The sequence below is a fragment of the Perna viridis genome, chromosome 6 (assembly GCF_037379345.1).
Source record: "Perna viridis isolate PV_CMFRI_1.1 ecotype Kerala chromosome 6, ASM3737934v1, whole genome shotgun sequence".
Classification (NCBI taxonomy): domain Eukaryota; kingdom Metazoa; phylum Mollusca; class Bivalvia; order Mytilida; family Mytilidae; genus Perna; species Perna viridis.
Genome location: NC_142450.1, coordinates 435,860 through 449,257, shown reverse-complemented (window position 1 = coordinate 449,257; position 13,398 = coordinate 435,860). Strand labels below are relative to the sequence as shown.

The window sequence follows — 13,398 nt, the reverse complement described above, 5'->3', positions numbered from 1 at the left end:
TGATTTGACAAAAAAGTACAAGTTAAGCTGATTGATTGTGAGGTCTAAAACTTTACAGCTGCTCACTAAAAGAATAGACTGTACTAATTCTTTATCCTTGATTATTGTTTTTTAAACTCTTTTGTTCATTAGTTATACTGAGAAACATCTGCCAATTCTTAGCTTGAAGGAAATGAAAATGGTTTTATCTTGAAGTTCAATTTATGTTATTTCAGATATAGAAAATATATCTAAGATGAAACAAATAAATGCACACCATTGTTTTTCTTCACCACCATTATACTATTACATGTATAAGATGTATAAAGTAGTATAATACATGTAGTACGAACATCTTTTATTACAATACATAATAGTGAAAGATTCCAAGGTTTACATCCACAAGATCTTGTATTGTAGAAACATACTAAAATAATAGTATACACATCTATTTATCAGAACAGTACACCACTTCCAGTAACAAGAGGTCGGTCAAGTGTTTCAGAGGAGTTGTATCCACACAACCTTATGGACAAATGGACTGACCAAGGCCACCATTAGCATGTTCCTACATTGCTTCACGGCAGGAGACAAAAAAAATTTGAGAATCACCTCAACACTATGGCAGGGGTATGGTTGGGCTGGGAGACTTTTATCTTGGGGCAGGGCACTATGGACTGTAACTTACTCGATAAGAAATGTTGGAAATCACCTCAACAATATTGCAGGGGTATGGTTGGCATGGAAGACAAGTACTTTATCTTGGGGCAAGGCACTACAGAATGTAACTTACTCGATAAGAAATGTAGAGAAGCACCCCTACACTATGGCTGGTATGAGATGGGACAGTACAATACAGACTGTAACTTACTGGATAAGAAATGTTGAGAATCAGGTCCAAATTCTCTAATTGCATCTTGTAAATTCTTCAGTCTGTCTTCTAACGAAATCTGTAATTCTTTCCACCTATAAAAAAAAAATTAAAGTTGAACAATAAAGAGCAGTGCCATCAGTGCTATCTTAAAACTTTTGTAAGAATCAAGTCCCACAGCTCAGAAATGTAAAATGTAACAAATTTTGAAAAAAGAAGGGATTCCTCATGCCCATTCCAAATTTACATATTGCATCCCTTTTAACCTTTAAGAGATAAATAATGACTGATCCCATATTGTCTACTTATGTTGAGGATGAAGTTTACTCTATTTATTTACCTTGTATTATATTCCTCCAGTTTATGGACATTGGTGTGAGATAAAACTACATTCAGATTCTGTAGTTCATTTCCTTCATCATTAACAGTGTCAACAAAACCATGGATGGGAGATATCAACTGTTGGTATTTCTAAAACATAAAGAAGTTTCTCAAAAAATAAAAATATCATTTGAAGATCTTGATTTACTTCAACAGATACAAGAAATTCCATTTTTCACTAGTGAAGAACATTTTTTTAATCTGCTGTGATTCCTTTCTCTCATATATACCACTTTTTTCATTTCATCTTTTTATGGTAGTCACTACACATCTTAATGATATAAGAAAGGTCCCAAATATATTTCATGGTTGAGTTTATCCCTCCTTGGAGATGTGGTCAACATGAACTCTCAACATGTTAATTTCCCCTCAACTTTTTTAACATTACAGGACCCCTCCCCCTTTTTAAACATTACCAGACTATCAATAAGCTGACAACAACATTGTCTATATCCATCAGTAAATCCTCTATGATTATGTCATGAAATCTAAAAACACTCCCCTTTCTTTTCTGACCACTCTTTAACTATTACCTGCACCTCATCTATTTCCACCTGTAAATGGTCAATCATAATGTCAGATATCTCAATACAGCCCTCCTTTTTTCTGACCAATCTTTAACTATTACCTGCACCTCATCTATTTCCAACTGTAAATGATCAATCAGAATGTCAGATATCTAAATACACCCCCCTTTTTTCTGACCGTTCTATAATTCTTACCTTGACCTCATCTATTTCCAGCTGTAAATGATCTATTCTGATATCATGATATCTCAATACATACCCCCTTTTTCTGACCATTCTATCATTCTTACCATGACCTCATCTATTTCCAGCTGTAAATGGTCTATTCTGATGTCATGAAATCCCCCTTTTTCTGACCGTTCTATAATTCTTAACTTGACCTCATCTATTTCAAGCTATAAATGGTCAATCATAATGTCATATATCTCAATACATCCCCCCTTTTTCTGACCATTCTATAATTCTTACCTTGACCTCATCTATTTCCAGCTGTAAATGGTCAATCATGATGTCAGATATTTCACACCATGTTGATTTGGATTTTTCTGCTTCCACCAATTTCTCGTTTAACTTATCCAAACCAGTTTCCAATGTTCCAACTTTCTGCAATAATTTTAAAACAAATCAGGAAATGTTAATTAGTGAACAGTTATTTTCAAATCATGATTGAACACAAGTCTTCTAATACATTCGGATATCTCCATTCTAATGCAGCTATTAAAAAAAAAATTGGTTGAAACTGTAATTAAATTTTTTTAAATGCCCCCTGATGAGTCAATCATGGAATTGATACCCTGAATTTTACAAAATTATCCAATGAAGTTTGACATTACAACACATTTTGCATTTGAATTCCTATTGTTTTTTGCATCCAATCTTTTTGAAATTTGTTAGTTTTTCATTTGTTGTGAAATATCACATGTGTTACTAATTGGGGGATATTTAAACTCAAAATCAACCAATTATCAAATACTCAACTACATCAAACTAGCTAGTGTTCAATAAGGGATGAATTTATCACAATGTTTTAACTTATATTATGAATCAAAATCATCTTTGAACTAAGGGATAAAAGCAATGTCTACAAATTACCTTTGATACTGTCTCTATGCGAGATTGCCATTCATTACATCCCTGGTTGACCTCAGTCCACTTCCTGTTAAGAAGTCGAACCTGACGTCGTATCTTTTTGATTAAATGTTGAGCTTCTTTATCGTGTGACAAATCTGTTGCTGATTCATCTGAAAACAAAACCAGAAGTTCATTATCAAAAGACAAAACCATGAGTCCATTATCAATAGCCAAACCAGGAGTCCATTATCAGTGGACAAACCAGGAGGCCATTATCAATAGCCAAACCAGGAGTCCATTATCAATAGACAAAACCATGAGTCCATTATCAATAGCCAAACCAGGAGTCCATTATCAATAGACGAAACCATGAGTCCATTATCAATAGCCAAACCATGAGTCCATTATCAATAGCCAAACCAGGAGTCCATTATCAATAGACGAAACCAGGAGTCCATTATCAATAGCCAAACCAGGAGTCCATTATCAATAGTCAAACCAGGAGTCCATTATCAATAGACAAAACCATGAGTCCATTATCAATAGCCAAACCATGAGTCCATTATCAATAGCCAAACCAGGAGTCCATTATCAATAGACAAAACCATGAGTCCATTATCAGTGGACAAACCAGGAGTCCATTATCAATAGACAAACCAGGAGTCCAATATCAATACACAAAACCATGGGTTCATTATCAATAGCCAAACCAGCAGTCCATTATCAATAGACGAAACCATGAGTCCATTATCAATAGCCAAACCAGGAGTCCATTATCAGTGGACAAACCAGGAGGCCATTATCAATAGACAAACCAGGAGTCCAATATCAATACACAAAACCATGGGTTCATTATCAATGGCCAAACCAGCAGTCCATTATCAATAGACAAACCATGAGTCCATTACCAACAGACAAACCATATGCCCATTATCAAAAGACAAGCCATGGGTCCACTACTACTAAACAAAACCGTGGGTCCATTATCAATAACCAAAACCTTAGGACCATTACCAGCAGTCCATTATCATTACAAAAAACTATGAATCCATTATCAATAGACAAAACCATGTGTCCATATAATATATATAGACAAAACCATGTGTCCACATAATATCAATAGACAAAACCATGTGTCCATATAATATCAACACAGACAAATTAGGTTGTTGCTCATCCCAAAACTATTACAGTACATAGAATGATAATGGTCACAGTATATAATAAGTCCTCCATTGATTAAATAACAATCAATAGATGACCTCCCTTATGTTACGTTATATCAAACAATCAATAGATGACCTCCCTTATGTTACGTTATATCAAACAATCAATAGATGACCTCCCTTATGTTACGTTATATCAAACAATCAATAGATGACCTCCCTTATGTTACGTTATATCAAACAATCAATAGATGACCTCCCTTATGTTACGTTATATCAAACAATCCAATAGATATTGATGAAGTAATTATTGTGATTTTTATCAAGGGAAATCCAACTCTTGCCCCTAAGAGGGCTTAATTATTGACTACCTTCAAATGTTTTTTTGACAAAAATCATTCCCTAAGAAACATTTACCTTATACTATTTTTATTCGTACATTAATAATAATACACCATAAAAATGGCCATATCTAAACAACTATAGACTGAACATGGATATTACAATACGAACTTATATGATTTCTGTCTCTGAGTTATGGGCCTTTGGTAATATTTTAGCAATGCAATGGCTTCTTATATGGTAAATTACTGACTATATTTGTCAGAATAGCTCTCCATGATACAAAATGGCGAATAATAGCTCTCAATGATAGAAAATGGTAAATAATAGCTCTCTCTGATAGAAAATGGCTTCCTTAGAACTAAAAATGTTGTTAAAATAAAAATAAACAGCTGTGCTTTAAGCGCATGATACCCCCGTTGCCATTTTAATGAATTTATATGATCAACTAGAAGTACTTTGAATACCCTCCCCCTCCAAAAAAAAAAAGTAAATAACAAATGCACAAAAATTTGTCGCACTATCAAGGCTACCTCAATTTTAACTAAGTTTGTTGTCTTGATTTTTCACCCATACATTTCTATTTTGTTTAAAACACACTTTCCTGATAAGGTTATCAAGTACCTTTTATATTCATTAGTCTATCATTATAACAAATGGTCTGTTTTAAATGATTTTTCAACGAATAAAATTTTCTTGGTCATTTCAGGCTTTTTTTTTAAAGAGTAAAACTTCATGACACTGAAACGTAAAATTTGACATTTATACAAATCGGAAGGGAGCTTACTTCAATAGATATGAACAATTCACCACAGTTTCATAAAAAGTGTTTTTGAGTAATTGTGTGAAAACTTGAAAATTTTCTTTTTTTAAATATAAAAATTCATAACACGGATCATCATCTTCGATTACTGAGTCTGCTAGTACAGTTGCAAATCTAAAATATATTTGTGACCAACTCTAAATTCAGAGGACTTCCTATATATGTAGGGGTCTGAAACATTCCTATATATATGTAGGGGGTCTGAAACAGGAATGGCTCTGTGGGAAAATGACCTATGTACTTAGGAAGTGATCATACAAACCAGCAGTGGGAATTCTATTAAGACTGGCATTTTCCTGTTGGTCGAAGCATCACCCATATAACCACATGGTGGTGTATTATCAACTAAGTTGCTATTTACTCTGTCTCCCTATAATCCTGGACATTGACACTGTCTCCCTGTAATCCTGGACATTGACTGTCTCCATGTAATCCTGGACATTGACTGTCTCCATGTAATCCTGGACATTTACACACTCTCCCTATAATCGTGGACATTGACTCTCTCTCCCTATAATCCTGGACATTGACACTGTCTCCCTATAATCCTGGACATTGACTGTCTCCCTGTAATCCTGGACATTGACACTGTCTCCCTATAATCCTTGACATTTACTCTGTCTCCCTGTAATCCTGGACATTGACACTGTCTCCCTATAATCCTCGACATTGACTCTGTCTCCCTGTAATCCTAGATTACACTGTCTCCCTATAATCCTGGACATTGACTCTCTCTCCCTATAATCCTAGATTACACTGTCTCCCTATAATCCTGGACATTTAAAAAAAAAAAAAAAAAAAAAAAATGCAGTTTCCCTCAGATGAAATCCCAGCAACGTAGGAAACAGAGAATAACCAATTCTGTAGCAACTGACATAAATAAAAGCTGACACTTAGGTCAAACGATTTGTCCTAAAACACTAAAGCAATAAATAATTGAAAAGAACAAGTGAATGCCATTAATCTGGAACCAAATGATTGAACTACATCAATGATATAATCAGCTGATTGTGGGATCTTCAGGGCAAATTGAACCTTGATCTAGAAAATAGATTGAGTCAATAACTACTTGTTTAAATACAGAATCTTTTATACTTCTACTCCATGTTAAAAATGAGTTTAGGACTACATAAACAGACAAATGGGTGTGTATATCTACAGAACAAATCATGACAAAAACATCTCTCTGTAAAACATAATCTTACTCAAGTATGTTGTCTACACAACAAGAGTTAGTGAGTCAAATCCAGACATAAGTCTGGTTATACACAGAACCCTACACAGTCTCATAAGGAGGTATTTAGGTTGAATATATCATATTGCCAAAAATATATTCCCTCACCCACATCTTAACTCCTACAATATATAATATATTCTCTCATCCACATCCTAACTCCTACAATGAAAAATATATTCCCTCACCCACATCTTAACTCCTACAATATATAATATATTCTCTCATCCACATCCTAACTCCTACAATGAAAAATATATTCCCTCACCCACATCTTAACTCCTACAATATATAATATATTCTCTCATCCACATACTAACTCCTACAATGAAAAAAATTATTCCCTCACCCACATCCTAACTCCGACAATATATTCGTTCACCAAAATCCTAACTCTCACAATGAAAAATATATTCCCTCACCCACATCCTAACTCCTACAATATATAATATATTCTCTCATCCACATCCTAACTCCTACAATGAAAAATATATTCCCTCACCCACATCTTAACTCCTACAATAAATAATATATTCTCTCATCCACATACTAACTCCTACAATGAAAAAAATTATTCCCTCACCCACATCTTAACTCCTACAATATATAATATATTCTCTCATCCACATACTAACTCCTACAATGAAAAAAATTATTCCCTCACCCACATCCTAACTCCCACAATATATTCGTTCACCAAAATCCTAACTCCCACAATGACAAATATATTCCCTCACCCACATCCTAACTCCCACAATGATAAAATATATTCCCTCACCCACATCTTAACTCCTACAATGAAAAAAATATTCCCTAACCCACATCCTAACTCCTACAATGAAAAATGCATTCTTTGTATATAAAATTTCATAGACAATACAAAAGCAATATAAATCCACATTTTTGTGCTTAGACGTAACTCAGAACACACTTAGACATAACTCAGATCACACTTAAACATAACTCAGATCACACTTAAACATAACTCAGATCACACTTAAACATAACTCAGATCATTCTTAGACATAACTCAGATCACACTTAAACATAACTCAGATCACACTTAGACATCACTCAGATCACATTTAAACATAACTCAGATCACACTAAGACATCACTCAGATCACATTTAGAATATCACTGGGGGTGTTGAAAAATTACTTTCACAACAGTACAAGTCAAACAAATTTAAAACTATTTCAAAAATGTTCCTTAGTAGATTGGAAGGTACAAATGTCTTAGTAAGTTGTTAGTGCTACACAAAATACTATATGTACATATAAAAAGAAGGAAAAAAAACTTGAAATCAATTATAAGGCATTTATCAGTCAATTTGCTCACAAATCAAAGAAATGCACTCTGTGACATTTCCGTAAAATTCAACATCTCATAAATGACAATTACCTGTTAAAAACTAAACCTTTGAACACTTATTTTATTGATTTTTAAGTAATTGCCTTTGAAGTGAATAATCTGTTGTAATTTCATATGATAGGAAAGAAAATAATCTGATGACAAAGTCTCACAAAATCAATGTTTAGACTTAACTTGACTTTTTTAAAACATTTGTTAGATGTGAAATTTCTGATTAAAGGGAAATTCTTATCCAACCACAGACCTTTAGGAGTGGTGATGGAAAAAAAAACATACAAGCTTTCTTTTTAAGTTATTTTAAAGTTCTATGAGTTTCAAGAAAAAAAAAACTTTCAATACACTAGAATGATAACTAATACTTGGTACTTTTAAGTAAACAAACAGTTTTTTTGAAGGGGGTATAAAATGCAATTGCCCAATGATTCCAATAATAAAAACTGGCATTGCAAAGGTTTCTACTGTGCCATTAAAAGTTGGTGTATACAATAACAACTTGTTCATTAAAGGGAAAGGCAACACTGGTATATCAAGCCAATACCAGCAGACTGTCTCAAGTTTAATTGCACATTTGTAAACTGATTATTTGAATGGTAAATATCATATAGCAGGATACATGGTAAGCTTACCATGTTCATTGCTGTCATTGCTACTGGTACTCAGTCTAGCATCTTCACCTTCTTCCCTGAGGTAAAAACGACCAGCTTCTAAACTCTGCTCAATTATTGGTCTCTTGGTGTCAAGCTGTATTCTTAATCTCTTCAATAATTAGAAAGCACCAAACCATGACTTATGTATAAATGACATGTAAAAGAGTAATCAAGGGAAACAAAGTTATAGCGGTAATCAAAAGAATGTAATCCAGGCACAAAGACCAGACATGGAAAACAGACATACACAACAAAGAACATAAAGTAACTAAAATCATACATACAAAGTAACAAAAGTAAATGAGCAACTGGGACTCCACTGAAAACTGGGAGCATGGACCAGGTGCACCGGTAGGGTAAGCGTTCTCTGCTTTTCTAGAAACACCCACCGAGTTGCTCATAAAAAGTCAAGTCCGGGGTAGACAAACGAGGAAAGGAAAACTATGACCCGTTGAATAAATCAGTTTTCATGGTGCTGATGGATACATCATAACAATCCACGAGTTCATGATGACGACCATAAAACTTCTGTTGTGATGACTTCAGTCTTGTAACAACATAACCCTGTTCCAGAAGCCTATTTGTTAAATGCATAGAAACTGGTACCTTTTTGATAAACTGTAAAGCAGATAATTGATACTAAGTAAAAAGTTCTATGTTTCATTTTGACATCAAAATAAAACTGTAATGAAAAACGATTTCTAGAATGAACATGCTGTATTTTACCACAGACAAGAGGAGATTTACCTTGTTCTCACCATCCTGTTGTTCAAGTATTGCAGAGTCTCCACCGATTGGTCGCTGTTTGTGTAACTCCTGTTGTTTTGTCATCAGCCAGCTGATCAGTTCCTGGAGAGTATTTACTAGGTGGAGCCATTGTTCTGCATTACTCTCCAGCCGTCCCCTGGAAAAGAAATTTTGATGATTCATTATTAAAAATGGCTCACCTAAAACATGCTTGTAAAAACTCTAGCGATGAAGTATATATAACCTGACTTTAACAGTGACATCAAAGTATTAAAGTACTGTTGGTAATTTATGAGAAGCACACTCTTGTCATATTCAGGGGAGACATTTTTTCCTTTGTGTTTGTTCAAAAGGATTTAAGATTCTAGAATTCATCCAATTTTCTGTTGTTTGTAAAGGAAAATTTGTATGGTATGGGAAATTCATTGAATTGAACAATGGAAAATTAAAAAGTTCCAAATAAACAATGACAATGTCTTAATAATAGGGCATTGAGTATCTATAGGATTTTCTTAAACACAAAATTCAGAAAATGTCAGAGTGAATATTCTTTAGTTTGAGATTATTTTGTCAAGTTCTGATATTTATAAATAAGATAACTTAGTAGACTTGAAAGATGGAAAGACCGCAGAAAAATTTAATTATCCTTGAACAGATAGCCATGTTAATACCACCTAACAAGAAAAAAGGTTTTTTTTCACGGGAAACAAACTCATTATAGAATCAATTAACAATACTGTATCAATATCAAGTACAGCTTGCAGCAAACAAACTCAATTATCATGTAATATATTCTTTGTCAGCTGGTTAAACAAATGATTTACAACAGTGCATATTGTAAAATATATCATGGACATACTGGAATGATAAAGTAATTTGGTCATATCTGATGGTGTAAACTACAGAAATTATTATGAACTCATTCACAGTTCAGTACACTAAATAATGAATAAATCTACAAGTTGTTCAAAGACTCTAAAATTATATTGCACCACAAAACCATGCTAACATACCAATAAAAAATCCATTCCTTCTTTTAGAATATGGTTTATTTATCCCATCAAATCAATAAAATCTCTTTTTGTTTTATTATTTCCCCTGTGGTAAGAAATTGGAGACCTCCCAAACAATATGAGAAAAGGGGATCATGGTACTTAATATTGGAACAAGCAAAAATTATCAGAGATCAAAGCAAACCAATTAGACAAGTCAGTGACAATATTTTCCTTTATTGTTTGTTTTACTATTTAAAGCAATCTAGAATTGGTATTGTTAAAGAATGAATTTCTAGTTGTGGGTGGTAAATTTTTAAGACTTAATTTTTTGAAATTGTAGCATGAATACATCTAAATACCAGCTATTGTTACAATCTATATCCTACATACAATTCTCAATAGAAGAATAATTGGTATTTGTGTATGGATACAAACAGTAGGAGTAGCTCAGTCATTTAACTCAGCAACCATTCAAAGAGATGACTATAATATTCAGGAGCAGATCAGTTGAAGGCAAACTAAATAGGGGGGATGTGTTAAGTGGGTGGGTGGGGTGGGGGGGGGGGGTTGATGCTCTTATGACAACGAATAAGAATTTGACCAGAATTGAAACAGTAACTTTTTTGTCCTTTATTCTTAAATGGTTGAAGTCAAAACCTCCAAAATCAATCCAAACTTTCATTTGGGGGTATGTCACTTGTGGTACAATATATCAAAGCAATTCATTCCCTTTCACTCAAATCAGTATCCAGTAATAAAAAAAAATATTCTTGTATATGGTCCCTCTGTTGCCCCTTACTCTTACTTGGCTCAAGTCACAAAACTCATTTGGTGATATGGTGGCTTGTAGTAAAATTTTGAAGAGATTCATTCATTTTTAAGTCGCTAATATTGTTAGCGACTTCTTACACTAATAATTTCAGTACTGTACTTTCATATATGATTTGCATAATTATATATTTCTACATCACCTTATGCTGCAGATAGATGCCATAGAATGGTCAATTCTAGTTTCATATGAGATCAAAATGTACCTCTTAAATATCATACATGTACATGTGTTCTACACATTTTTTTACTTGTATGAGAGTGTGAAGTTTGTATTAAAAGATGAAATGATCTGTTAGCATTGAACTTTCAGTAATATAGCTGAGAAACCCCTTTGATTCAGAAACATTCGGGTCATCACTGTTACAGTCGCACACAGCTTTTTGTAACTTCACTTGAAGTTTATCTATCTTAGCTGATTGACGGTTGCATTACACAACAAAGTTCAAAGTTTAAAAGTAAAGTTAGTTCATATAAAATGTTACAGCATAAGCTCTAATGAGCTTTTAAAACTAACATAAGCTTTTAAAACTTTCTAAAAAAGTGTATTTGTGAGAAAGGAAAACAACTGTACAACTGTACAATATGTCAAAAGATGAACATACATACATCTATGCCAGGGTTTATCACTGATTGATTGGGAGTTAAGTTTAGTAGAGCAATTAATTCGTCTGGATGTTGAAAGCAAGCCAAAATCAGTGGCATAGAATATTTGATGATCAGTGACTTTGAAGACTTCAGTGTTACAGAACATATTCATTTGACAAAATTAAGATGTACCAATAGAAACTGGGAGGTGATCTGGAGTCCCACAGAGACAAAGAATATGTAATCTTTGTAAAGAAGGGGTGGGAGATGAATTTCACATATTCTTCCAGTGTAATAATCCAACGGTTAAATATCTAAGATCTCGTTACATCCCAGATTACTACTCAAAGCAACCGAATATGAGTAAATTTGGTGGGTTATTGACTATCTGTAATGTTCAATTATACAAAAGAGTATGTGCTTTTTTTACGAAAAATTGCTAATATCATATAAAAGTGAATCTGTATTCACATATTTCATGAAATTGACTGTTATGTGTATTTGTCTTATTTATATGTATGTACATGTTTGTATTTATTTTTTGTTGTCCTCTTGTACACTACTCCAGCAATGCTAGAGGTTGTCTGGCAAGTAATTTTCTGACTTGGTGCAATCCTAACCTCTAGCATCTGACATGTTGAAAGCCACCACAAATATTAATTAGCTAATTAACATGTGTTTTAAAATACTTTGTGTCTTTTATTTACATAAAAGAAGTTTAACGTACCAGAAATCCAACAATAAAAATCCTAAATATTTGTTAAATACCTAGAAAACATTTGTAATGAAGACAGTTGTCAAAATGACCAGCAATTTTGAATTAGGCCACTAATTTTACGGAATAAATATATTTTTGACAAAACGAACTTAAAGTTGGTAAAGGCAATTCATTGGTTAATTTGATATGTTCGTTTCACAAATTTTAAAATCTGTAATTTTATCAACCGGAATTACACACTCAAAAAGCTTAAAACCAAATATGAAGTTCATTTTAACTGCTTTCACAAAGGATTTCCAGGATTGCTGGATTTCCTCATCAGGTAGATCATTGTTTTTCTTTAGTCACCTTCTCCCATGTAATGGTAAAGAAACTATATACAACGTTTTAAATGGAAAATAGTTTACTATAATTCTACCGATTTCAAGGAACGACGGAACGAGTGTTATGCAATATGGGGCTTGGAAGTATGAGGTTGGGGTATGTAGGAACGGCATTCCAACCTCATATGTTGTAGGAGTATTTGTACACCTACTGTGAGGCTATCAATAAAATTTGGTCTTGTCTTGTCTTTGATTACTCAAGTCCAAACATAGGGAAAATGCTTGTTCCAGGCCTTTTTTTGGCCCCTAATTCAGAAAAAAAATGTTCAAAGTCTTAACCCCTAAAATCAATCCAAGTCTTCCTTTGATGGTACGACTTCTTGTTATACAATTTCAAAGTGATTCATTCACTAATAATCAAGTTATTGTTTGGACATCAGGAAAATGCATGTTTCTGGCTCCCCTTTTTGGCCCCTAATTTATAAAGTGTTCAGGTTTTAACCCTCAAAATCAATACCTGTCTGACCATTTTGGTATAGAATATTGTGGAACAACATCATAGATATTATTATGATTTTACTGGAGTTATGTAACTACATTCTATGAATTGCTTGTTTTTGTCCCCTCTTTGGCCCCTAATTCTAAAACAGTTTGGGTCATAAACCCCAAAATCAATACTAACCTTTCTTTTGTGGTTTGGAACATTCTAATTAAATATTATCTTTTTATAATTATCAACCAAATAATATTCAAGTTATTGCATGAAAAGTGGACGACGATGACA

At 33.4% G+C, this 13,398-nt stretch overlaps 1 protein-coding gene across 11 annotated transcripts in view; it reads right to left on the bottom strand.

Annotated features, from left to right (window-relative positions):
- The window catches only part of LOC148613135 (dystrophin-like), a 236,455-nt gene that overhangs the window by 36,814 nt on the left and 186,243 nt on the right, over nucleotides 1–13,398 (bottom strand). For all 11 annotated transcript variants that reach the window (XM_088586300.1, XM_088586311.1, XM_088586302.1 and 8 more), the window contains 6 exons: nucleotides 9,163–9,319; nucleotides 8,395–8,524; nucleotides 2,851–2,999; nucleotides 2,227–2,361; nucleotides 1,191–1,321; nucleotides 851–945 (listed from right to left, as the gene is read on the bottom strand). In XM_088586300.1, coding sequence (XP_088442426.1) covers nucleotides 851–945; nucleotides 1,191–1,321; nucleotides 2,227–2,361; nucleotides 2,851–2,999; nucleotides 8,395–8,524; nucleotides 9,163–9,319 — 797 coding nt within the window. The remainder of the gene's footprint in view (nucleotides 1–850; nucleotides 946–1,190; nucleotides 1,322–2,226; nucleotides 2,362–2,850; nucleotides 3,000–8,394; nucleotides 8,525–9,162; nucleotides 9,320–13,398) is intronic.